This window comes from Harpegnathos saltator, unplaced genomic scaffold (assembly GCF_003227715.2).
Source record: "Harpegnathos saltator strain DR-91 unplaced genomic scaffold, Hsal_v8.6 scaffold223, whole genome shotgun sequence".
NCBI classification, from domain to species: domain Eukaryota; kingdom Metazoa; phylum Arthropoda; class Insecta; order Hymenoptera; family Formicidae; genus Harpegnathos; species Harpegnathos saltator.
The window spans coordinates 191312-216407 of NW_020230010.1; the positions used below are offsets into that span (position 1 = coordinate 191312).

Sequence of the window (25096 nt, forward strand, 5' to 3'; positions counted from 1 at the left end):
GAGAGAGGCAAGATATTGGGGAAGTTTTCTTTCCTTGTCTGCGCAGGTCGAATGCGCAATCGTCTAGTGACAGCCAATGGCACAGACTCATGACAGCAAGAAATACGCATAAGCGTAGTTATGTACGGGCAACAAGATATGTATAAAGCCAGCGGCACACGGTGCTTGTTTTCGTGCTGGATTGCTTGCTGGATGAAAATATTGCGTTGTGATTGGTACATTTCCGAAGATGGATGGAAATGAACCAATCAGAACGCAGTATTTTCATCCAGCAAGCAATCCAGCACGAAAACAAGCACAGTGTGCCACTGGCTTTAGTAACAAAACTCTATTCTGTCTATCGACAACTCTAATGACATAAACTTTATAATATATTAAGATAAGTAAGGTATACCATCTTTTCCCAATTTTGTCCAGATTACCCTTCATACCATGCGTTATCGTACGACAAATGTTGAATCATGACCAACATCCCGTCCGACATCGGACGATGACGGACGGCCAAGCGATCCGATGATACGAAGTAAAACCCTGCTTTTTGATTGGTTGCGGAGCGTCGTACGACGTACGTCGGATGCAGTGTGAATCCAGCATGAATTCAGCATTTCTGCTTTCTGATTTTCTGCAAAGATATGAATCCGCCTTAAAAAAAATCTTTTCATTTGCGTCCGTAAACGTGGTTAAATCGCTGACTACGAGACGACTAAACGATAAAACGAAAACGTGATGGCGAAATTTGATTTAACGTCCCGCATAGGACAATATCTTGATCGTCACCTTGTGTTTCCTTTGCTGGAATTTTTATCAGCTAAACAAGTATGTTGTAAAAGTGAAGTGCGATCGGTATATTTTATTGGTTATGTTACATGTGATATGTTACAGATTTATGACGAGGATGAGTTGTTGCAAGCTAAACTCGATATTCTTAGTAAGACCAACATGATTGACTATACGATTGACATTAGGAAGCAACTTTACCCCAATTTGGAAGTACCCGAGGTTTGTTAATGATTCCATAAGTTATGTGTATGTACTGACATTTGTTCATATAAGAACTATCATTAGTCTCTTATTCTTTATATATATTTCATATACATATGTTATGTACTGAGTAAATGAATATAATCAGTAAGGTAATGATAAATAATATGTTTATTTTAGGAATTAAAGGCCAGACGTGCTGATGTACTTCAAGAGCTTAGTTCTCTCCAGAACAATGTTTCAATCGTTGTAGCTCTTATGAATAATGAGGAAGTTATGAAAAAGATGGAGAATATGCGTGACTCTAAAACGCTTAACAATTATCTCACTCAGGAATCAGAGGTAAGTAGAATATAGTATATTGTAATAAAGTATTATAATATAGTATATTGTAATAAAATATTTGAAGAAAAAAGATCTCATTATTGAGATTTTTCTGTAAACCACTATATATATATATATATATACATAATATCTTAAACAATAATTAATAATATGATACTACAATGAACTATCTGATAAAAACTAATAACTTTTGTTTATTGTATGTTACAGTTTAGGGTAGAGATGATGGATAGCTTTGTAAAATTAGCAAAATATCGCTATGAATGTGGTAATTATTCAGTTTCAACGTCATACTTGTACTTCTATATGCTGATTATGCCACCTACTGATAAGGTATTCAATCAATTTTTTAATTCAAATTATTTAAGTTCTGGAATTATATAATATATTTTATGTATGTGACAAATATGATTTCTAGAACTATTTAAATGTCTTGTGGGGAAAATTAGCATCAGAAATTCTTGTGCAAAATTGGGAAACAGCTCTGGAGGATGTAAACAAGCTACGAGAGTATATAGACAGTAATGTTATTGGCAATTCACTTCAAGTATTGCAGCAACGTACGTGGCTCATTCATTGGAGCTTATTTGTATTTTTCAATCATGTGAAAGGGAGAGATCTCATTATTGAGATGTTCCTCTATCGACCACAGTATGTATAATGTTCTACGAACAATAACTTATCTCAATATTACAAAATTTGTAGCTTATAAAAGAGTTATAATGCAAATAACATGTTACAGTTATTTAAACGCTATTCAGACAATGTGTCCACATATACTTCGCTACTTGGCTGCTGCTGTCATTGTCAATCGTTCTAGACGGTCAATTTTGAAGGATCTTGTGAAAGTAATACAACAGGTTAGGTTAGATATTGAAATTTATATATATATAATCTAGGTTAACTAAAATCCCTTTTAATGATAAATAATAATCCTAAACTAAAAACAAATTTTTTACAAGATTTTTGTGTTTACATATAGGAATCTTACACTTACCGGGATCCTATCACAGAATTTCTTGAACACTTGTATGTTAATTTTGACTTTGATGGTGCTCGACAAAAACTACAAGAATGTCAAACTGTTGTCTTCAATGACTTTTTCCTGATTGCTCTTTTGAATGAGTTTGTAGAGAATGCTCGATTAATGATTTTCGAGACATTCTGTAGAATTCATCAGTGTATTAGTATTGGGTATGTAATCTCTTATAGAAATGCAACATACTAATTATTTATCAGTTGGTTACATATTACTTTTATATTGTAGGATGCTCGCGGAGAAATTGAATATGAAGGCGGACGTAGCGGAATGTTGGATTGTGAATTTGATTCGTAATGCACGCTTGGACGCCAAGATTGACAGCAAGTTAGGACATGTGGTAATGGGAGGACAGCCGGCGTCGCCGTATCAGCAATTGGTGGAGAAAATTGAGACTTTGAGCGTTCGAAGCGAGGCACTAGAGAATCTAATCGAGAGAAAGTTAAAGGCGAAGAATCAAGATTCAGTAAGTATAGTGTGGAACTAACAGAGGTCAGTATCATTCACGATCATATTGTGCGCACGGTGTCACATGATTTATTTGATATATAACATGTTGCGAGAAACATGAGACAATAAAAATGGAACTGAAGAATTACTTATACAGATATTAACAATAATTTTTTATAATGTATAGTTTTGAATATATCATTTCAAGGCATATTCGTTTATCATCTTCGTAAATGCAAGGTACTGAAAGATCATCTCGTTGATTTTATCAATTGTTCTAAAGTATTTTAACTTTTTGCTTTTCTCACTTTGCCATTGTGAAAAGTGATTAGAACAGCGAGATATTCTGAAATTTGTCTTTTATATGTAAACGTAATGATTAATTTTCGTTTCAGTATCAACATTCGTGGAATTTGGACTTATGACATCTTGATACGATGTGGAAGAATAATGCGCAAAAAAAAATATTCCACCAATGAGTATTTGCAGTGAACAGACTTGATACAATGTACCTTCCAAATACAAAAAATAATGAAGATCAGCGTCATCGTGAAAAACATATGTATTTTTATTTACTGGTTAAACCTAATATCGAAATATATGTACACGTATAAAAATAAGATTAAAATTCATCATCTTGTAACTAATAATCGACATTATACTAAGCAAATCGTAATATTTTATAAAAGACAAGATTGCATTTATTTATCATAATCATACTTTTACTTCGAGATTAAGAATCATAAAGGTTTTTCAAGATATTTTGTCTTGACATACGAAATTATTGTGAAAGAAATAATATAGCACATGTATATATACCTAAAAATTTTAAGGAATTTTAACTATTCCATTTAACAAATTATAATTTGCCGTTTCAAATTGGAATTATAAATTTCTTATTCTACTTATAGCTAAGAAGATCGGCGTAAAAATTAGGCTGAAAATTACATCCTGTATATCCGCCATGCTTTACGCAGTACATCAAAACACTCCTCCAATGTGGATCCATGTAGAGTAATTTGGGATTCCCGACAATGATTAGTAGAGCACGTGCGCGAGTGATCGCAACATTAAGTCTTTTCGGCGAAGCAACAAATCCTAGAGCATGCTTGACATCTAGATCGATTAATTTGTTACACGATCTGACAGTTGAGAGAATAATCACTTTTCTCTCTTGCCCTTGAAACCCTTCCACACTACTAATTTTCGGTAATTCCATGTTTATTTCATTAAGTAGGTCTCTGATTTGCATTACCTGAATTCAAGATAAATGATTGTTATAAAGAACGGGAAGAATACGCAATACTAAATATATGACAAACATACAATACATAATGCATGTAAGATAATGAATAACAGGATATTAGTTAAATGCCTATACCTGCTTTAGATAAGGAGTTATAACTCCTATGTCATCTGGTTCAAGTCCACATTTGTACAATTTCATTAAATAAATGTACACTTGTGTCGCTTCTTCGGGATTGTACCAACTCGGGCTCTCGATATCTCTGCGATTTTCGCCACTAATTCCGTGGAAAATAACAGCTGGCGGTAATCCATTTCTGCTGGGTAATATTTCTTTTAGCCTTTTCAAGACCTTAGCTTCCTTGCTCTTCTTAGGTGATATCTAAGTGCGACATAAGAGGTAAATTGTAGTTAATTTATGAAAGACTGAATTCAGGATGATATTAATAATGATTGTATGTACTTGTGGCAGCAATTCCGAGTCGTAAAACAGCCAATTTGATAACTCCAATATTTCCGGTAAACTGCGGTAATTTATAATAAGCTTTGTGATGAGTCTCGGGTCGTAATAATTCTCGAATCCTTGCTCGTCTCTCTGATATGGGAACTGATGTAACAATCTTGACAGAAACGACTCGCTTAATCCGTAATATGTAGCTAAATTGCTCTGTACAACGGGTCCAAGTTGCATCGGGTCGCCCACGAGAATTACTTGGCCCTCATCGGCATGAATAAAGCTCAACGGTATCATAATCTCCGGCTCAGTTGCTTGTCCCGCCTCGTCCACCAGAACATGAGAGAAATGACCGTGGGGGAAACCCATGTTGTGCAATATTCCCAACGTGCTGCAAGTACCGATGGTGATTCGATGACGGCCAAGTGTGGACATGGGAAAATTACATTTAAACCTCTTTTTTCTTTCATCATCAAAACTTTCTTCATCGTCAGAAGATTGTACGAGGTCTATTTTATGTGTTCGAAGCATTTGATATATTTTTTCGTCTCCCAACTCCGCTGCGGCACAGAAAGGCATCAATTTCTCGGGTATAGAATCATCGTACAGGCAATGATGAGCTATTAATCGGACCTATAACATGCATATATTATAAGTAAATGCGGGCTAACTTAATTGATCATAATCTGTATTTTTCTGGTTAAAATTTAAATCGATATTGATGGAAAGACTTGGTTTATGAAGGATTAACGTTTACAAAAGAAGAAAACGTACCAGATCACCAGGATTTAATATATTACTGTCCAACAAACGTTCCGTTATTAAATTTGCCGAGCTATTCGATGGCGTTGCCACTAAAAGCCTGCTGTCGGGTATCGCGGTGAAAATTTGTAGAATCGTCTCGCAAAGTGTTACTGTCTTTCCCGTCCCAGGTGGACCAAATATCACATAGGGTAACGGACGTGCTACTCCCTTCATTATGTTCCACACAGCTTCTTTTTGATAATAGTTCAAACCTTTATTAAACCAATTTAATTTGCGCTTCTTTATTTGATCGATATAAGGCTTTAATTCGTCATTGGTCTGATTAATTTGTTCATTTGCTTTCTCTGAAGCTGTGTTACTGACGCCATCAATTTTATTATTGTTATCACATTTTGCTGTATTTGTTTGGAGATGTAAATTTGATTCTATTTTCGTACTTGAAGTCTCCGTCTTTTTAGGTGGCGATTCGACAGGTTTAACTTTGAAAAGTCTTTCTACTACCGATATTCTTGGAGATGTTCTGGTTGTACTTTCTAAGGATGTATCACTACCAGAAGCGATGCTGTTAGAGGAATCAGTAGATGACATGGATTCATTTGCTTCGTTACAGATCTGCTTAGTATTAATAGGTTTCTCTTCGATGTCGTACTCTTCCAAGTGAAACAGAGGTTCTTTTTCTATTACTTTAGTAGGAAACAGAATCTCAGGCCCGAGACGATTGAGAGCTAGATTAACAGCATTATGACAACGTTGAAGGGTGCTATTAGAGCATTTGAACGTAATATTAGCGAAAATCACATCATCGGATAAACTTTTATTAAATTTGAGGAAGATCTCGCTGCTCTTCATTTTATGAATATAGCCCTCGTATTTTAACGCATCTATTACAAAATAAAAATAAGGATTATTAGTATTTTAAGATAACCAACTTCTCTCAAGTTAAAAATATGTAAAAACTGCTTCGAATCGCTTTCAATTGCTAGCAATCCATTAGTTACTGTTCACAGATGTGATGAATAGGTAAATTAATATTAAAATATACTTAACTTTTTACATCTAATTCATAACCTTGTTTAGTTAGTCTGTGAGGTATAACAGTTGCTACAGCTCTATCACCGACTAGCAGGGAAGGGCGTTTTTCTACTAACCCCGGAACATGTAGTGTAAAATAATCTCGGTATCTTTGCAACTTTACGTTTTGCATGTTATATTGTTGTATATTAAGTATCTGAGCTACTTCTTCCAGATACAATAAAGCATGGAAACGTTCTTTATAAATATTAAAAGTTAGTTGTTTCAAGAGAGATGGAACTGCACGCTCTAAATTGGCTTTGCATTCTGCTTGTGATATCACCATATTGTTCAATATCACATTCCAAATATATTGCGGTACATTGAACACTCCATTACGCATTCTAAAGAAAGTAGTTTTATATGGTTTTACTCCGGGAATGTATGTCAAATCGTCCTCTTTATTCAAATTGTCAAGATTGATTTTCTGATTGTTCTTTCGTGGAACGGACGTAGAAGGTCCATTTTGTGAAACATTTATTGCATTGGTAGTTATATGAAATAATCTACCAATCTTAAAGTCTTTGAAGTTAAAGATAAACAGCTCCTCGGATTTACCGATGAATCTCGCTTTACACTTGAATGTATACGAAATGCTTTTAGAAGGATTTATTACCATATTAACATCTGTATTTGTTGGTGATATTACTGATAACTGAGATGAAGTTTCTTGTGACATAAAAGTACCATTTTGCAACACTTGAGCACAATTACCAGTATTACATATTGTAACCGTTAAATTATCCTCCTCTTCTATGTTTAAATTGAATTTCAATTCATCATCTATAATAATATCATTTTTATTCTTTAATAAATCATTTATGCTCGATAGTTCAGAATAAAAATTGCTCATAACTGAGCAATGAGAAATTTTGTTCATTTCCTAAAAACAAATGTAAAGTATGAGATAAATTTTTATTATTGCAAAATTAAGAAAAATTTGATCATAATCATTATCAAGAAAATTCTTACCAGGTTTAATGGCACTACAGTCAATGATCTCCATTTGTGAATTCCTTGATCACTTTCTATGCTATCACTCACTACTTTGTCATTAACACAAGGAATATAACCTGGTTCACATGCGCTCTTATGAAATATTATACTCTTATCGATTACTCCTACTTGATTCAGCGAATCATACTTGGTTATCACACCTACATTCAACTTGGATCGTAGCGGTTTAATTTTATCCACTTCCAAAATATTATCAGATTCATCTTGAGAATCGCTTACTTCAGTCAGAGATTCTAGTATTATCCAATCACCAATGAGGGGAATGAATTCAGATTGTACTTTATTCAAGTTGATTCTAATATCTGGTTCAACCATAACAAAACGGCCTTCACGTTCTTTCACTTTAGCAATCATGCTTTTTTGTAAGATAGAGTTGCGGATCTCCTTTCTTTCTAAGGGTTCTTTATCTTTTATTTCATTTTTATGAATAATTTTTATTACTTTTACCTTTTCCTTTGGGTCACGTAGTAATGCTGAGTAGTAAACATTATCACCTATTTCCAGATTACTGCTTAGTTCATCATTTTTCTCATATATATGTTTATTATCTATTAAGACATAGTCTGCAGTAACACAGGTAATAATTCCATTTTTGTAATAACATCCCTCTTTGTTTAATGTTTTTTTTACAATGTCTCTTTCTTCTTCTTTCCTTATGTGTTCTATATGAGATATAACTGTGTCTATATCTTCTACTTCATTCAAATATTTTTTCATATATTTTCTGGTATATTGAACCAGACTGAACATTAAAGTCAACATATTTAGTTTCTTTGGCTCCTATCTAAGTATCTATGAATAGAGGACAAGATATAAGGGCCAATTGTTCCAACTTCGTGGTAAGTTAACTGATAGTTAAATCATATCTGTTTTTGTCTAAGATGAAGAAAACATGAAGACAAACATATAATTTAACTATCAGTTAACTTACCAAGAAGTTGGAATAACCAGCCCTAAATATAATGGTTTATACTAAATGAGAAAGTTATAAGAAAAAAATATTAAGCAAAGGAAAATAAATTTAAACAAATGGAATAAAGACAATGGCATACCGGTCTATAGGCTGATACTTCCACTCTGTTGCCTTAAGATATTCCAGTTCCTTCCGTAATGATTGTACACGTTTGGCATGTAACTCCTTGACCAATCTTTTACGTTGCTTTTGATCCTGCCATTCGCATTTCATATGATTCAAAATCTTAGAAGTTTGATTTGCACTTGAGGTTAATTCTGAGTCTTGCGATTCCGGTGTCCTCTGTCCTGTTGAGTGTCCTAGAGTGCTCGACGATAAAGTGGATGAATTCATAATTTGTTCGAGTGAATTACTTCAACACTGGTCACATGTGCATATATTTTACTAAAGACTTAAGTTTTATTAGTCTAATAAACCAAGTTTTGTCAAACTAATACTCAATTTACGTAAATATATTTACGATATGCTTGAGAATAGCTCGTAAAATTTAACGACGAAACAATAGGCACAAGTAATAGCCGCGTTCAGCAGAAAAAGCTGTTTAGTTATTGTTCCTGATTGGTTTATTCTCCTGGATCCGTTAAAGATCTGAAAGAATACTCCAATCATAGATAATAATCACTAAGCGCCTAGTAAATGGCTTTTTCTACTTAATGTAACCAATAATAAATCTTGAGAAAAGACACAACGGCTGTACTCGGAAAACACAATGGTTGTACAATGGTAGAGAGTAATTTGTCAATATTACTGGTTTAAATATAAGGATCTGACTGTAAAGACCAGCAATCACTAACCTCTCACTCAGCACTTTGTTTTCTGAAAGAAAGGATGCAGTTCAGGGGGGCAACTATCTATTTCTAAACTTCTACGCATGCGCATAATGGCTGCGTTCAGAGAACAAAAGCGTTCACTGAGCGATTAGTGGCTATTGGTCTTTGCTGTTAGACCCTTGCATTCAGACCAATAACGTGGACGAAGTACTCAACCGTTGTGTTTTCTGAACGCAGCCAATGATTGAAACTGCGCTGGATAGTCTATGACAAAATGTTATATATCATTCATAGTATGCGATATAAAAGAAACGAGTCCAGTGCTAAATTATAAAATGGCATATATAATTAATATATATCTTGCTCTTATTTGATGTATTTCATTTCTTTTTCTTATATTTGCATATAAATTCAGCTTTATCTGTTTACATACTCATTGGCCCGTATTCAGAACATGCTTGTAACCACAGACTTCTATATAAAGCCAGCGGCACACGGTGCTTGTTTTCGTGCTGGATTGCTTGCTGGATGAAAATACTGCGTTCTGATTGGTGCATTTCCGAAGATGGATGGAAATGCACCAATCAGAACGTAATATTTTCATCCAGCAAGCAATCAGCACGAAAACAAGCACCGTGTGCTGCTGGCTTTAGTGACTACGTTTACACGGCAAGGTTAATCCGGATTGGGTCGGGGGTATCCATGAGGATTTCCCCTGCGTGATTTAATCCGGACTAATTAAATAAAAAGACGCGTTGGCAATAATATTTCATGGATGACGAGGAAACCTATTATGTTACCTTCTAATTATAAAAATATTAAAGTACAAATAAGTTTCCGCCGTTTGACAAAAGATGGCCCCACCAGAAGGTTATGTTGAAATTGTCAGATGTAAAACGTAGTATCATAAGTTTGGACATCTGGTAACAACATAACCTTGGGTGCGTTCCGTTTCACATATATGCGCGCATTTTTTATAGTTACGTGATATAAGCTATGGATAAATGTGCGCATATGCGTGAAACGGAACGCACCCTATGTTCGCCACAAAAAATGGCGCGTAATTTAAAATGTCAGATCATTTTGAGACACCCTTTACAACTACGCCTATCTTTCAAGACGGACTAAAAAATTGATTAACGAATCGATGTTCAATCTGTTTCATTAAATAATCGATTATCATATTATATTTTCAATCGACTATCATATGACATTTCATTTACGTATATAAAATTTACAATGAAAAAATAAATTTTAATACTTTGTATTATTATGAAGTATCATGTAAAATATTTCTTGAAATACTATTTATTTCTCATCCTAACGATCAATCGATAGAAATGATTCCTCGACAAGATATTCGTTAAATTTGCGATACAATATTAAAAAAACTTGACGACATGAAAAAAGTTATAACAAAGCGATCCCTTGTAAAACTGTCGCGTTTACAACTCGTACAAAAACCGTACGGATTCTGTTGTGAAGAAAAAGATCAGGATCCCGATAAATATTATGATATGAGAAACCCTCCCTTTGTGTCGTCTCTAACAAATGTAGTTCTGGATGGCAGCGGTCCCGGTGTAAAATTTCGAATTGCCGACATCGGTCGGCCACCATATTCTGTTCAACTTCGTAGAATTTTAGAAGTGAAAGGTATAGCTTATCTAGGACGTTGCAAGAGATGTCGAGGTCCTTTGCGATGGCACCTGGAGGACGAAATTGCACTAGCACGCGAAACCATGGCTAAGGAAAGACAAAATGATTACAATGAGAGCATAAAGAGAAATTTAAAGATCGCAAGACAAAAAAGTAAGATCTTACGTTCAAAATACCAAAAGAATATGTAAAATTCGCTAAAAGATTATTTTTGTAAAAGTATTTGTGCCAATAACGTCAAAACCTAAATTTAAATTCACAATTACTTAGAAAATTTGTTTTAACACTGATATCACATTTCAAGTGAAAATATGATATCGGCGTTTTTATTTGATATATATTTTATACATTATATGATATATATTTATTTAAGATATACACTCGTTAATATTATAACTGCAGATTTCTTACCTTACATTGTTAACATAGGAAGAGGACACAAACATCACATTAAAGGTACCAAATTTCAAAAGAATACTACTTCGGAGTTAAAAGTTGCACAGGACGATCAAGAGTTGACAAAATAATGAAAGTTGATCAGAAAAAATCCATTGTACTTATATTAAATAATATAAAAAGATTATTATAATTAAATATACACTAATAGTAATGAAAGCTAAAAATTAAAATTACAAATACATTAATATAAATAATCTTAAAATCACGATTGTGAATCACACAAGTAAAGGTAAAATTGTTGAAAAAATATTTATGCATTTATATAATTATAAATACGATTGTGATCAGAAAATATGATTATATACGACTGTAGTCATATATAATCCGATAGACAATAGATTTTTGGAAATGTTTATTAGAAAATATATTTTAGCGGCATACAAATATTTATACAGTTCCTGTTATTCATTATAATCATAATGCTGTTAATATATAATTGATATATTGCAGGAAGAATTAAATGAATATCATATTATATGGCTTAGAATATAAAAATGGATTCACTGTTGTATGTATCTGATAGATAATTCAAATGTACATGTGGAAATTATGCAATAATGATAATTAATTATGCAAAAGTGTAATAATTATGATAATTATGACAAAATTATGTAAAAACACTACTTTTGGTTAAAATTTATATCACTGTCGATGTCAATTATTTTTTTACAATGCGTGACCGAATTGAATTGTCTATAATCATCTGTGTTTTAACGTAATTTTTTTATCAAGTTTTTACTGAAATTCCACGATGAACATTACATACAACTGTAACAGTTTTTTAGCTATTTACTTTAATAGTCGCGTATGATTAGAAAGAAATTAGTAACTGTACTATCTTATTCGTTAAGAATTAATATTAAAAACTGTCGCCATTACGTTAATCATTATTAATATGTCATGTAAATAAAATTTTGTTTTTCTATGTTTAAAGTTTATTCAGTCAAAATGAAAGATAACGAATAATCTGTTGTATTATCACCGACGTGTAATTGCAAAGTTTTTCAAATATGATGTTTACTTGAAAGTTTAACTTAGAAAATAGCAATGCAAAATTAATTTAAATATTTATTGTTAAATAGCAACTTAAGATTAAGAGTTATAGGAATACGGTCCCATGATATCATTAACGAGTATTATGTTGTAACGTAAGAACAACGTAAACAACGATTTATCAGCCAAGTGAGTTAATCTTTGGTTCAATATCTGATGGCATCAGAGTGCATTGGTGTAGCAACATAAGAAACGCGACTTGTAAAAGAAAAGGAATATGAAAGAAAAACAAAATAACAGTATTATCATTATACTCTCGCGTATAAATACATCTCTATGCAAACATAAAGAAATATGAAATGAAGATAACTTGTTGAAGAATGTGTAATGTTTACTTATTTATTTATTTACTTATTTATTTATTTATTACTTATCGGAGAAACACACTTTCGTATATCGCAGATTTACGTTATATTTACGTAAATTTGCAATATGTATACTATATATATATATATTTATATAATGAAGTTATACCGCGTATTAAGGAATGTTATTTTCTACGGGAACGGTAAGTATTTCACTGTCCTCCTCCTGTACGGAGTCGGCCACCGGTTGCAAGATGTTTGCAACACTAGTTGTTAGCTTTTCTGACGTCTTTGGTGTGAGAGAATACGTTGCCGCTTCCGCATCCGGTGATTCGCCTCTGGAGATGCAGCCAGGTACTATCTTATCTTCGGATCGTCTCCTCGAACCTAAAGACCTACGTTGCTCGATCAGATCAGTCTTGGTTACGGACGGCAGTGGCATCATTGCTGCCATGCCTGTGGATTTTGAGGAAGCATCCAGATCTGTACTTGCGCTCTTTAATATAATTTGTAAATTGTCATCCTTGGTTGTGTTTTTGTATACAGTCTCATTCTCAGTCGAACTTTGTTCTTGAAGTTCCTTAGTGAGATTTATATGTTCCTTCGATAAACACCGGACGTTGTTACGAACATCGTCAAATATTGTATTCAAGTTTTGCTGTTCTAAAGGCTCGTTTATATTAGGCTTTGTCTCAGACTGTTCTTTTTCTTCCTTGATTTGATTAGCGTCAAGTTGCACGATATCCTGTGATCCGTTCGTTATCGATAAAATTTCTTTCGAATCTGCATCCTCGGTGACATCTCCCGTTGTATCAATCGATATCCTTTCATTTATAGTTGTCTGCTCTACAAATAATGTATCAGATTGTACTTGAGAATGTAATTTTTCTTCTTCGTTAGCATCATCTTCAGTGGCATTCTGCAACTGTTTTTTATTGGCATTTGATAAATCTGACGGTTCACTTATATTTATATCTTGTATTTGAATAACATGCTTTTGTTGTTCATGAATTTCATCATCTTGAATCTGATGAACCTCATCTCGAATTTGATGAACTTCACCTTGAACCCGATGAACCTCATCTTGAACATCAGACTGTGGTTCGTTGATGATTTGCAAGCTTATATCATTAATTTCTTGCGAATCCGATTCCTCAGTAATATCCCTTACCATATTCCCAATGATATCATCGACGCTAAGTTCCGTTACAACGGGCATAAGACATGTTGCGTTTGTAGTACCGAGGTCTTCTGATACTTCGCTCACTTCTGTAATATGCTTAGGTGCCACAACTTCAGATTCTTCGTCGAGTTTTCCAATTTCGTTAGAATACATTATGTATCCTTGTTGGTCTTCGATAAATTCATTACCTGTATTGGAGTCACCAAATGATTTATTAATTACTTCTTCGTCAATCAATTTCTCTAACTTCTGCTCTGTTTGATTAAAACAAGATAGGTTAGTATCAGGAATAATATAATCAAGTGTTAGTTCAGTTAGTTTTTGTTCAATTGTCTTACCAAAATCTGAAATCTCTTCATTCGGATGATCCTGCTGGACAACTGTTTCATCAGCGACAACCTTAAGTTGTTTCTCTGTAGTGGAAGTAGTATCTTTAGTTTCTTCAATCACTTCGACGTCTTCATCAATTACTTTTTCAACTTGCGTAATGTCCTCGCATTCGATTTGTAAAAACTCGACGACATTCGTCCCATTCAAATTCAATCGTACATGCATCGGGTCATTCTCGTCGAGAGTTTCAAACTGGAACATTGTAGCCCCTTCAGCGGCAAGTTCTTTAAACTTGTCGCAAGCTTGCTTGCTCCATACTGCTATGTGGTGCGGTTTCTCCAGAGCACATCGTTTCGACAGAGTGGGAATATTAACAATATCCTGTGGCAGTACTCTTAGCTCCTTCGTAACTGCAGAATTACCGTAGTCCATGTAAAGAACTTCCATGCCCTCTTCGTGATGCGCGAGTATTTTTGCTCTGTACCAATATTCATCTTCAGGATATAAAGCAGCGCAAACCGTACCGACGTCAAAGGTATTCAGCGTAACGAAACTTTGTGCGTCTCGTAAACGATCCGACATCACCTCCAGTTCGCTTATGCTGCTCTCTGCTTGGATCCAGAATTCGTCTGGGCTGTTAATATGACTGACCACCACGTTCGGCGAGTTCTCTTCGCCGAGCGGCGGCAGTCTCTCCTCAATGACTGGCAGATGTTGCTCGCACAAACTCGCCAGAATATCGGTCACGTTTTGGTTGTCCAGCGTCAGTTTCACCATTGATGTCTCTTGCTCTTTCAACACGTCCAGGATGAAAATTGTCGCACCATCCGCTGCTAATCCTATGAATTTGTTGCAAGCTTCCTCCGACCACTCCTTTACGTGTGATGGTAGTTCTAGGCAGCATTTTCGTGACAAAGGCGGCACATCTGCTAGATCTTCTGGAAGAGCGCGAATTTCCGTAGACTTGGAGGAATTTCCATAATCTATATATATGACTTGAGTCGTGCCTTTGTCGACGTGAGATAGTACACGCGCTCTATACCATTGTGAATCCTCGGGATACTTGGCAACACACAGTAAATCCTCCTTCACGATGTCAATTCTTGGGAACATATCCGCCACCATGAATCTATCAGTCATCACTTCTAGATCAGCAACTGATTTTTCCTCTTGTACCCAGAATTCACTTGGAGAATTGATGTGGCACACGAAGGCGGAATGTGGGTCCAGTTCGATGTCAACAATTTCCTCGTCCACAAGTTCGGCTTGCTCAGAACTAACTATGACAGCGAGTCCCTCTTCGACCAATGTCTCGCTGACGCTCTTGTTGTTTATAAAAAGCTCTACACGGTTCGGCACGGTGTCCGCTACTATCTTAGCTTGAAGAACATCAACTGACATTACCAGTTCCCCGAATCTGTTGCAGGTCGTTTGGTCCCAATCTTCCGTACCTATGGGAATGACATCGAGTTTACACTTGACTGCGTATCTCTTTATATTTTTCCAAGTATCCGGCATCTGTCTAATGTGGCCGGCTTTGTCGATGACATCGGTATTGCCATAGTCTATGAATCGGACCGTTGTGATGTCCTCATCCGCATCTAACACCTCGGCGCGATACCAGCGATCATCGAATGAATAAATAGCAACGCATAAGGTGCCTTCTTCTGGTATATCGTCCACCGCCGGGAAATTGAGAACCTCTAGTTGAAGTTTGTCTTGAAGTTCGCCCAAGACTGCGTTCTCGTTTACTTGTTGTAACCAGAATTGACTCGGGGAATCGGTATGAGACACGTACGTATCGAACATGAGGGTTGTCGACGATTCTTGCGTCTGGGAAAATGACTGCGGAGCTATGTCTTGCTCCCTTACCAGATTCAACGAACGTAATTTATCGCTGAGTTTTTCACCGTTTTCGATCAGATCGACGATCCACTTGTTGTGCACGTTGTAGAAGACAGCTGTGAATTCCTTGTTCATTAAGTGAGTCTGCACTATGTTTATTTGCTCAGTTTCAATGCCCGCAAGAGCCACGGATAACGTTGCGTTTATCGCTAATTGGTAGGGTTCGTAAAACTGCGGTTCCAAGACCATGATAAATTCCAACGCTATCTCCTCCGTATTGCCATAGTCGATGTAATGGACATAGGCCGTAGTTTCGGTGTGGCTGATGATCTTTCCTCTGTACCAACGGCCGTCTGTACTTTTGACTGCGCACAGCAGATTTACTTCTGGCTTCAGTCTTTGTCCGGAATTGAAGTAGTATTGTTGCAGATCTGCCAACAATTTAGCCTCGATCTCATAGTCGGAGTATCGTTGCAGCCAAACATTGACAGAATGATCGTTCTGTATCATAGCGCATGACATGGACACTTTGTGAGTGGAACTCAGTATAGGCATTGGACACACAGTTGAGATAACTTTATCACTTGCATTCATTATTCCGTTGCCATGCAGGTCGTACAGCTTTACCATGAGTCTGTAAGAACAAGAGGAATTAATACTCAAACTAAAAAAAAGCCTCACTAGTACTTGGTGATATAGAGTTGAATGTACGAACCTGCTATCGTTGACTTCTGTTACGTGAACGAGCACATCCTTTCCTTCAATCAATTCCTTCAACTGTCTATCTGCATCGGGAGATGCTTGCACATCTTGCAGAGAGCACTCTAGCGCTTGCTTCTGCATAATCGCAAGTGCTCCAGGTAGAGCCAGAGCCTGGATCATTGTATTTTTATATTAAATTTAACGATATCAATCATAATCAATGAAATATCAATAATATCAATAAATGTAAAAATTAGAAGTCTGTGATTAACGTGTTATAATCTCATGTTACCGCACGATGTATGGTATCAACACGCGCCTTCGTCAATTGAGCTTGTACAAGTTTTCGTAATATCTAACTAAACTCACGTTATCCAGTATTTCATCGTATGCCCCGGTATCAATGAACTTTATGTCAAATGATCCGACGAGGAGCGAACAGTTAATCACTACTGCTCGCCTCCATGTTCCATTTGCATTGACTAGACAACCCGTGCCAAGACACATCTCGCGGCTTGACAGTCGCGGCATCACCTGATATTACATCATATACTTCTCCGTATAATTCGTTTAAATTCATGCGATCAACTGTACACTAAGCTGATTTAGCGATGTTTTATATCGTTTCGCTCTTTGCCATTCTACATTTTATTCTAGCAATATTTTATACAATTTCACTATTAATTTCAATATTATGCTTCTAAAATATTATTTCTACTTATATTTTTATATATAAGCTAAGTCAATCTATATTATATAACATAAAAACTATGTAACGCAAAACAGTCATCTTTAAATTCTAAAAAAGTGTAATATAAATAAGTGTAATACTGTTACAAATTATAATAAAAAAATATTTAAAATAAATATAACAAATTAGATTTTTAGATCGTACAGATGTTGAATGAGAATGGCAAGGCATAAAATATTTAAATGTTATGTTACAGTTATTTCAGGAAATTTGATTATTACAATAGCAATGGAACATGTATGAGGGCAATGTTATAATTATTTAGCGGTTAATACCATACATATCGTGCAATGAGATTTAAGATATTTTATAGGATAAAAATTAAATATTGTTAGACTTTTGGAAGCATACGATTCACAATTTATTTTTGAAGTCATATTATCATAAATTTTGTTATATGGTCCAAGTCAGATTTATATGTTAGTATTTATATGCTATCCAAATTCATCAAGTTTCTATATAAAAATTTAAATAAAGTCGTTATTTTTCCACCACCGTAGTGTATCAACTTCAAATAATAAATTTTCCAAAAAATTTTATACAGAAATAATTCTAAATCTGTTCGCACGGATCAGAAGATTAATTAAACGATTATGGACGTCTGAGATTTGTTATAATTATTAAATGACGATAAATACTAGCTAGAACAGTTAACAGCTTGTAAAGACGAGCTGTTAGTCCATCTCTATTAGACAATAGAAAATTCTATCCATTCTCTCCGTAATGCTTATTAACAACATATCTTATATGACAGCGTATGACTTGTAGCTAGCTATAATGCACTTATGCTAGATAATACCTCTGCGTTCTTATCTGCCATGTATTCGTCGATGAGGTGTTCACATTTCGAGGCTGACGGAAGTTGGACATGAAAACGAGTTATGCTTTCTACATTGGAAACTTTCATTTTGAGTGTTTGGCCACTCAAGAGACTTATGTCTACCCTTTCTACCTCATTGAGCGCCGTTATTTCTATATTAGGTGTTTCTGGAACAACTAAAAAATATCATTTTTATAGTATCATATTTTTTCATTATGTAGATATCTAAAATATATAATTTTGATTATAACGCAAAACAGTATATTATAAGTATATAACTATCAAATGATTCTTACCATTAACTGCTTCAGCTAAAGTTATTGTTTTTGCTGGCTGAAGTTTTTCGGCAAAAGCCGCAAGATTTTTCTGTACCAACGCATTACCTACGTCTTGTCCATTGAGGTTCAATGAAATCGTGTATCGATCAGCGTTCAAATTATGGAAGGTGCAGTCGTATTTGTCACCATTGAAACAGTTATCAAGTGCATCGTTGTTAACTTCGGACCAGTTTAAGTTCTTAGGTACAATGTCTTTCAACGTACACTGAGCTGCTAATCTAGGTAATTGCATGAACTTCTTTTCTACAGGATAAATATTATGCTGTTTTACGGTTGCACAATTTCCAAAATCTATGTACTGGACTACATGTCCATTTTGCACATTGTTGTTTACAACTTCCGCTCGATAAAGAGCACCATCCTCGGAAAATATTGCGATGACCGGTGAACCAATCTACATATAATAATTATATTTATTTTTTCACTATGTGAATTGTTAAAAAATAAAAAGACTTCTAGTGAAAGTAATAATTACCTCTAACTTATGTTTTATAGATTCTCTGCCAGCGTACGTTTTTTGGATCTCATTCATCATCGTTTTGAATTCTGCTTCTTGACGCAACGTTTGGCAATAAAACTTATTGGGATTTATGAACCACGTAATAATTACATTATGTTTAGACTCGGGCTCATATAAAGCAGTCTGCCACTTTGAACTGAAAGGAGTATAATCGGGAACTATATGTCCTTTTTTAGGTATTACTTTGTTCAACGCAGTTTCTTTTGCCTTTGTTAAATCTGCGCTTGTACAAAATTCTTCATTTATATAATTATTACTCGATATACCATCGATGACTTCGTGCAACAGTACTTCGTATATTCCGTTTCCTTCACTGATAAATTCTACGGCCAATGATTTCTCTTCAATTTTTTGCATGAAAGTTGCATACATTGCTTCCTGGTCGCCCGCATTTGTTAATCCAAGCAATTTACATTGCACCGCCTGTATTGGTAGCTTCAAAAATTCTTCTCGAATGGTTTTGATTCTTGTAAAATCGACCGACTCAGTATTACCATAATCGATAAACTTCACAGTCGCATTATTCCCCTCTACAGACTTAATCATCGCTCTGTACCATTTAAGATCTTCTTGATATTGAGCAATACAGGATGTGTCACATTTTATTTCAAATGCTTGCATCATTTCTTCATTTTTCTCGTAAGTTTCGGCAATACTATTCATAATTGGCTCTAATTCCAAACATTCAGGATTTAATTGAACAAAAAAGTCTGATGGACTATTAACAAATACTACTTCACAATTCTTTACAGTGCCTAAAGTAATATTCATCGGCACAAGTTGTGATTCTTTATTAGCTATAACTGTGCTCTGTGATTCTGTATTAACATCTTTTGTATCCCAAAATTCGCAAGTATCTTCCTGCAAACGATAATAAACGCATATATAATACAGGAATATATGTGATTATAATATTAATAATTATTAATTTTTCATTACCTGATTATATGAGATATTGTTTGTATAATTTTCTTTGTTTTTGAAATTATTACCGCCCGTATTGTAGTCACCTATATTTAACGAAATTCATGAAATTATAGAATATATTTTGAGCAAATATATTTCACATATATATTGAATAACGTTTAAGTTACCGTTAAATCTCCCATTTTTATTATAGCTAGTCCTATCGTTGTTTCGGTCGTTCCACTTTGTCGTTTGCAGTCTGCTGGGTATTCCGTTGTCACATCTTTCTCCTCGACTATTACGATTAAAGCTGCCTTTCCCGCGGCTATCGTTACCTTTGGACGAAGTATCAGAATCCTTGTCATTAAATACTTTATCAGAAGGATTATTACGGTATAATTTCGGTTCATTCGTGGGATATCTATTTCTGTCACTTCGGAAGGCTTCTCTATTGCTTTTGTTAGGTGTATCTATTTCGCCCTTATCATATTTGTTATACAATCTCCCAGATCTATTGATTGTGTTGACCTCTTTGGCAAAACGATCGTTTTGTGAATTATCACGTTGGAAATGAGTAGCAGTTCGCTCACGTCTGTTTTCATATTGTTTCTCTGGAGACCATTCACCGTTTACAATCTGTTTTTCTCTCCAAGTTTTTGGTCTGTTCTCTTGGGAAAACTTGGCGTTCTGATTGCGATTCCAAGAATCTGCATTACTTTTTTTGTTATACTTGTCTTTATCTCCGCTATAAAAAAAAAAATAAAACTGTATTAAAGTAACATTATTTGGAATAATATTATAGTAGTGATGCGATATCAGGAACAATTGTTCAACTAAACAAGTATTCATTTACAAAATGCATATACATGCAAAGAGAGAATAAATATTGACAACATACCCAGACAGCACCGGACATCCAATGGATGTACGTTTCACGTCCAATTTATGTCCGTATGTCCGATTTACGTCCGTGGACATAAATTGGACGTAACAAGGATGTCCTTATTGGGCATCGTTCTTGTAGGACGTTCGATGTACGTCCATCGGACGTCCTATATCCGAAGTGACAAACGTACGTCCTATGGACGTCTTTTGTAAAAAAATGGACATATAACGGACATCCAATGGACATCTTTTGTAAAAAAAATGGACATATAACGGACGTCCAATGGACATCCGTGTGCCGTCTGGGTATATTAAAAAATCAGTATAATATTTATTCTATATTCAACATAAAAATAATTCCTATGTAATCTAAAAATATATATTTTGTACGTAATATTTCATGGCAATAAGATGTCATAATTACATCAATTATTATAGAAAATAATATATTTTTATCTAAACCAACATTCATTGAATATACTATATAAACAGACAATAATAAAATACATATAATTACATGATTTAAATATAGATTACAAATTAATACATTTAATTTCTTTTCAGTTATACTAAAAAAAAAAACTAGGGAAGCATTCCTCTATCCGTTTATTAATTTACCGTGCGGTGTTAATATTTTTCAGTTTTAATCTCTGTCGGTGAGCCAAATTTGCTTGAATATTCGTACCAGACCTATGATGCAATAAATTGCACCTACATTGAGCCATCATACAAATGTTACAATGGATTGTTGACGCGTCTTAATTATTTTTGCAAATAGTAGTATATTTTTGCAAATAATTATATTAGACTAATATCATAAAATTTGTTACCTCTGTACGTCATATAAATTCGATGTTTTTGCAGAATGTTGAATTTCTCCATTTTGCGAACTAGTGGAATTTTCTGCAGTCTTATCGCAAAATAGATTGTTCAATAGCTGGGGATGAACACTCCTCATTGTTTCAAACTCAAATAAGTCGACTAATAGGCTATTGGGCTGTGAAGCAACAACTTTCATGTAGAAACGTTTCTCGAGCGTTAATCGTTCAAAATGACTGGTAATTTCCTGATCCGGTGCGAGTACTTCATAGCCATTCAATGCACATTTTATAGCTTGTGCCGGTAGTTTCGTCACTAAATCATCGTGAATCGTGCGTAGCGACATTATGGACAGTGTCTCCTCGTTTCCATAGTCAACATATACAACTTTGACTTTATCTCCACTAATGTTAACAATTTGTGCTCGATACCTGAATAAGTAAAATGCACAAGATAATTATTATTATATATATTATCTTATTATATATATTATTATTATATTATATATATTATCTTATTTAAAATAACAATAACCGAAAATATTGTTTCAAGCTTTACCATTCTGAATCGTATAATGCAGCACATGGTAATCCTACTTTCAGTTGTGCCATATTAAAAGCAGACGAAGTTTTAGCATACTGTGACAGACCAGCCATTATTGATTCGAGGGATTTTGTTCCACTATCAAGTTGTACGAAAAATTTCTTACACGATTCCACGAACGACACATGTATGATTTCCTGAACGTCTTTTGACAGTCGGCGTAATTGCGGATAAGAGTACATCATCGGTACTGTAGCTGGTACTGGAAATGCCTTTTTCAGCATGTCTTTTATATTAATGCCATTATCATAAAGATCGCCGTATTGAATCAAGGGCGGTCCTTCTGGTGGACGGACTTGTAAACAGAGCAGCTTCCTTGACACTAGTTCTTTAAAGTAGTCTTTCATCTCTTGTGTAATGTTCAGTTCCTTTAGGCCGCTCAATGTAAATCTAATGGAAAGAACTTTGGGATTGATAAACTCAGGTGGTAATTGAAAGATGTCTGTATATGGTAAAACCTCTGTATGACCGAAATCGACGTAATATAGCTTGCACTTGTGTTCCATCACGGACATCACAACTGCTCTGCACAGTACTCTACCCTCTGTGTATCCCAGGCAAACTGATCCTGGTAATGGTGGTTCTTGCAACGGTTCTTTCGGACGGTTATTTATCTCTTTCATAAGTCGGCTCAGTATTTCTGTCGTACTTTGAACTTGCACAGAAAATTTTTGTGGACCATCTTCCACGCATGATACCAATACGTCATGCATGGTACCTACATCCAAGACTCGAGACTTGAATACGAGTGCTTCTTGAACAGGGGGCGACAGTTGAGGTGCAATATATTTATGTTGAGTAATGTTAGGAGAAGGAGCTTTACAATACATCCCTTGCATGTTGGTATTCTGATTTATATTTGCATTTTGCATCATTGGCATTGTTGTAAAATTATTCATATTGCCTTCATTCTGTTGTTGATACATTGGTGTTGATAACATTTCCGGTTGTGAGAAAGACTTCATTCTAAATCATAAAAAATTATGTAACATGTGCAAAATAAATTTCAAGACCTATATATAAAATTAAAAAAAGAAAAAGAATATATTTATATTCAAACTAAATATAAAATATACCTGCAAATATCTTGCACATTTGCTGGTAAACCTAAGTGGCGTCTGATCAATAAATCACTGAAATCTTCATTATTATACCACAGTTTTACTAGGAAACGGTTATTGGCTACATTACTGACAAGAGCTCTATATTCATTGTAACATAGGATATTCTTGATTGTCTCTATTATTCTATTTTCCCAAACACCATTTACAGGTAATATTTTAAGTAATATAAATTCAGTTGCCATTGCTGGATAAGTCTGTAGAGGTTCCGATCCAGGTATATTGCCCAACAAATGGACATCATTTGGTGGCAGGATTTCTATATTGCCATAATCAATAAAATGCACAACTATCATGCCATCACGACGTATATCAAGTATTTTTGCGCGATAATAGCCATCATTTTTAAATCTGCCACAGCACAAAGCACCAATCATCGGTGGATTGGATTTAGATGGACGGCCATAACCTTGAGAGAATTGTTCAACCAAGGGATAAATGAACCGTTCCACACAGGTAGCAGTGTGCGTATCCTGTTGACCCCAGATCTTCAAGTACTCCCGATCGCTTTCAACATGAGTGACAAAGATGATGGTCTCAGTAGGGCATGGTATGTTGTCTCTATGATGAGACATTTTGATTTGTCCTGGTTATGTCCTTAGATCAAACAATTTTAGTTCTTTGTATGATAACTGTAACTTCTTCTATCCTTCTATCTTTTTTATCAATCTGTAACATATAAGTGTTCAATTATTGTTCAAATTTTTATTTCTTATTCGTATTCTTTGGCTTTAAAAGTATTAGTCTAGAGTCATCTACGACCATGCGAGCACTAGCTTATGTAGCCAGAAAATAACGTATCAATTAAGTATCATCACGTTGATCGAATCGACGAGCTGCGAATATCGTACAATTTTGCGTGATTCCATGTCCGACACATATTCCTTCCCAACACTTACCATTGTAAAATAATCGCGATTCGAACCTCTCTTACATATTTTAATTCGCGAATGTACTTATCGTTCGTTTCGTTCCGGACTTTTCAGCGAAAATCATGTTAATCAGTTATTGAGGTTGTATAATACTTGTCCTTCGCACTGACCCCCTATTCCGAAAATGTGTACAATACACATACCCATTGACGCATACAAAACATTCCTGATGTCGCAAAAACATAAGAGTGAACGGGACGTAAATTTTCTTATTAGGTTTCATGCTACATCATCATACCTGAAACTAAGTATATTTTCCACTACCTTATTCTTTCTTTCAAGTTCTCCCGCAGTTTACCGCCGTTAATGACAAAGATTTGCCGCACCATACACGCTTCAAAAAATACACTACTTTCGGTCACTTTCGGTGCTGATCTGCTAATCCTTTGTCCAACGGAAAGGTCCTTTGAGTACATTCGATGCGCGCATTCGGTATTACACCCGTTTACTTAGCGCTCGGTAGGTTCTTAAATTTAGTTGGTTCATACTTTCATATTCCATCAGGATCTAAAAGCATAAACTAACCAAATCCGAAAGCTTTATCGAGTGGTGTTCGCACCCAGTTCATCCGCGTATTAAAAGCGCGCTTATTTCAAATGTTAGCCAAGACTACCTGAACGATCATTTGTCGCAATCTTTATTTTTTGTATCAATAAATATGTTAATTAATTACTCTTGGTGCTTCGCTCTATATTACATATAAATATATTATTTATTGAGCCTTTGTAAGTTTTGAATTTCTGGTTTTAGGGTAATAA

General features: G+C 34.8%; 4 protein-coding genes across 13 annotated transcripts; 2 read left to right on the forward strand and 2 right to left on the reverse strand.

The window, feature by feature from the left end:
* The first annotated feature begins 611 nt into the window (after positions 1 to 611).
* eIF3e (eukaryotic translation initiation factor 3 subunit E) lies at positions 612 to 3372 on the forward strand. 2 transcript variants are annotated; one of them, XM_011154973.3, is made up of 9 exons: positions 612 to 816; positions 883 to 999; positions 1162 to 1323; positions 1537 to 1659; positions 1745 to 1977; positions 2069 to 2186; positions 2309 to 2520; positions 2594 to 2857; positions 3211 to 3372. In XM_011154973.3, the coding sequence occupies exons 1-8, from the start codon at positions 727 to 729 to the stop codon at positions 2850 to 2852; spliced, it is 1314 nt and encodes a 437-aa protein (XP_011153275.1). In that variant the 5' UTR covers positions 612 to 726; the 3' UTR covers positions 2853 to 2857; positions 3211 to 3372. The 2 variants fall into 2 exon arrangements, with proteins under 2 accessions (XP_011153275.1, XP_011153266.1); XM_011154964.3 differs by having other exon boundaries at positions 2594 to 2831.
* armi (probable RNA helicase armitage) lies at positions 3295 to 8639 on the reverse strand. 2 transcript variants are annotated; one of them, XM_025298489.1, is made up of 7 exons: positions 8420 to 8639; positions 7323 to 8159; positions 6327 to 7233; positions 5289 to 6004; positions 4524 to 5147; positions 4197 to 4442; positions 3295 to 4070 (listed from the first exon to the last, which is right to left on the reverse strand). In XM_025298489.1, exons 2-7 carry the CDS (start codon positions 8127 to 8129, stop codon positions 3717 to 3719), a joined length of 3654 nt encoding a protein of 1217 aa, XP_025154274.1. In that variant the 5' UTR covers positions 8130 to 8159; positions 8420 to 8639; the 3' UTR covers positions 3295 to 3716. The 2 variants fall into 2 exon arrangements, with proteins under 2 accessions (XP_025154274.1, XP_011153288.1); XM_011154986.3 differs by having other exon boundaries at positions 5289 to 6160.
* Positions 8640 to 10510: 1871 nt separating this feature from the next.
* On the forward strand, positions 10511 to 11341 carry LOC105191636 (uncharacterized). Of its 2 annotated transcripts, none has more exons than XM_025298496.1 (2): positions 10511 to 10919; positions 11196 to 11341. In XM_025298496.1, exons 1-2 carry the CDS (start codon positions 10511 to 10513, stop codon positions 11291 to 11293), a joined length of 507 nt encoding a protein of 168 aa, XP_025154281.1. In that variant the 3' UTR covers positions 11294 to 11341. The 2 variants fall into 2 exon arrangements, with proteins under 2 accessions (XP_025154281.1, XP_011153474.3); XM_011155172.3 differs by having other exon boundaries at positions 11169 to 11335.
* A 939-nt stretch (positions 11342 to 12280) lies between these two features.
* Positions 12281 to 24830, reverse strand: LOC105191529 (maternal protein tudor). 7 transcript variants are annotated; one of them, XM_025298492.1, is made up of 15 exons: positions 24577 to 24830; positions 24306 to 24504; positions 23362 to 24075; positions 22241 to 23251; positions 21694 to 22113; positions 21482 to 21574; positions 20167 to 20723; positions 20012 to 20082; positions 19028 to 19933; positions 18511 to 18946; positions 18194 to 18390; positions 17013 to 17177; positions 16657 to 16814; positions 14105 to 16575; positions 12281 to 14020 (listed from the first exon to the last, which is right to left on the reverse strand). In XM_025298492.1, exons 3-15 carry the CDS (start codon positions 23979 to 23981, stop codon positions 12759 to 12761), a joined length of 8367 nt encoding a protein of 2788 aa, XP_025154277.1. In that variant the 5' UTR covers positions 23982 to 24075; positions 24306 to 24504; positions 24577 to 24830; the 3' UTR covers positions 12281 to 12758. The 7 variants fall into 7 exon arrangements, with proteins under 7 accessions (XP_025154277.1, XP_025154276.1, XP_025154275.1 ...); XM_025298491.1 differs by lacking the exon at positions 24306 to 24504 and having other exon boundaries at positions 24603 to 24830; XM_025298490.1 differs by lacking the exon at positions 24306 to 24504.
* Positions 24831 to 25096: the final 266 nt, after the last annotated feature.

Coding starts and splice junctions, on each gene's coding strand:
- armi (XM_011154986.3), bottom strand. CDS start 8,129: ATGTTGACTTTAATGTTCAGTCTGGTTCAATATACCAGAAAATATATG. Junction 6,161..6,326: donor TTATGAATTAGATGTAAAAA/GTTAAGTATATT, acceptor ATTTTGTAATAG/ATGCGTTAAAATACGAGGGC. Junction 4,071..4,196: donor TAACTCCTTATCTAAAGCAG/GTATAGGCATTT, acceptor TCTTGAATTCAG/GTAATGCAAATCAGAGACCT.
- LOC105191636 (XM_011155172.3), top strand. CDS start 10,511: ATGAAAAAAGTTATAACAAAGCGATCCCTTGTAAAACTGTCGCGTTTA. Junction 10,920..11,168: donor AAAGATCGCAAGACAAAAAA/GTAAGATCTTAC, acceptor TTATAACTGCAG/ATTTCTTACCTTACATTGTT.
- LOC105191529 (XM_025298491.1), bottom strand. CDS start 23,981: ATGTCTCATCATAGAGACAACATACCATGCCCTACTGAGACCATCATC. Junction 22,114..22,240: donor GCATTATACGATTCAGAATG/GTAAAGCTTGAA, acceptor TTACTTATTCAG/GTATCGAGCACAAATTGTTA. Junction 18,391..18,510: donor TTTAGCTGAAGCAGTTAATG/GTAAGAATCATT, acceptor GATATTTTTTAG/TTGTTCCAGAAACACCTAAT.
- eIF3e (XM_011154964.3), top strand. CDS start 727: ATGGCGAAATTTGATTTAACGTCCCGCATAGGACAATATCTTGATCGT. Junction 817..882: donor AATTTTTATCAGCTAAACAA/GTATGTTGTAAA, acceptor GATATGTTACAG/ATTTATGACGAGGATGAGTT. Junction 2,832..3,210: donor AGGCGAAGAATCAAGATTCA/GTAAGTATAGTG, acceptor TTTTCGTTTCAG/TATCAACATTCGTGGAATTT.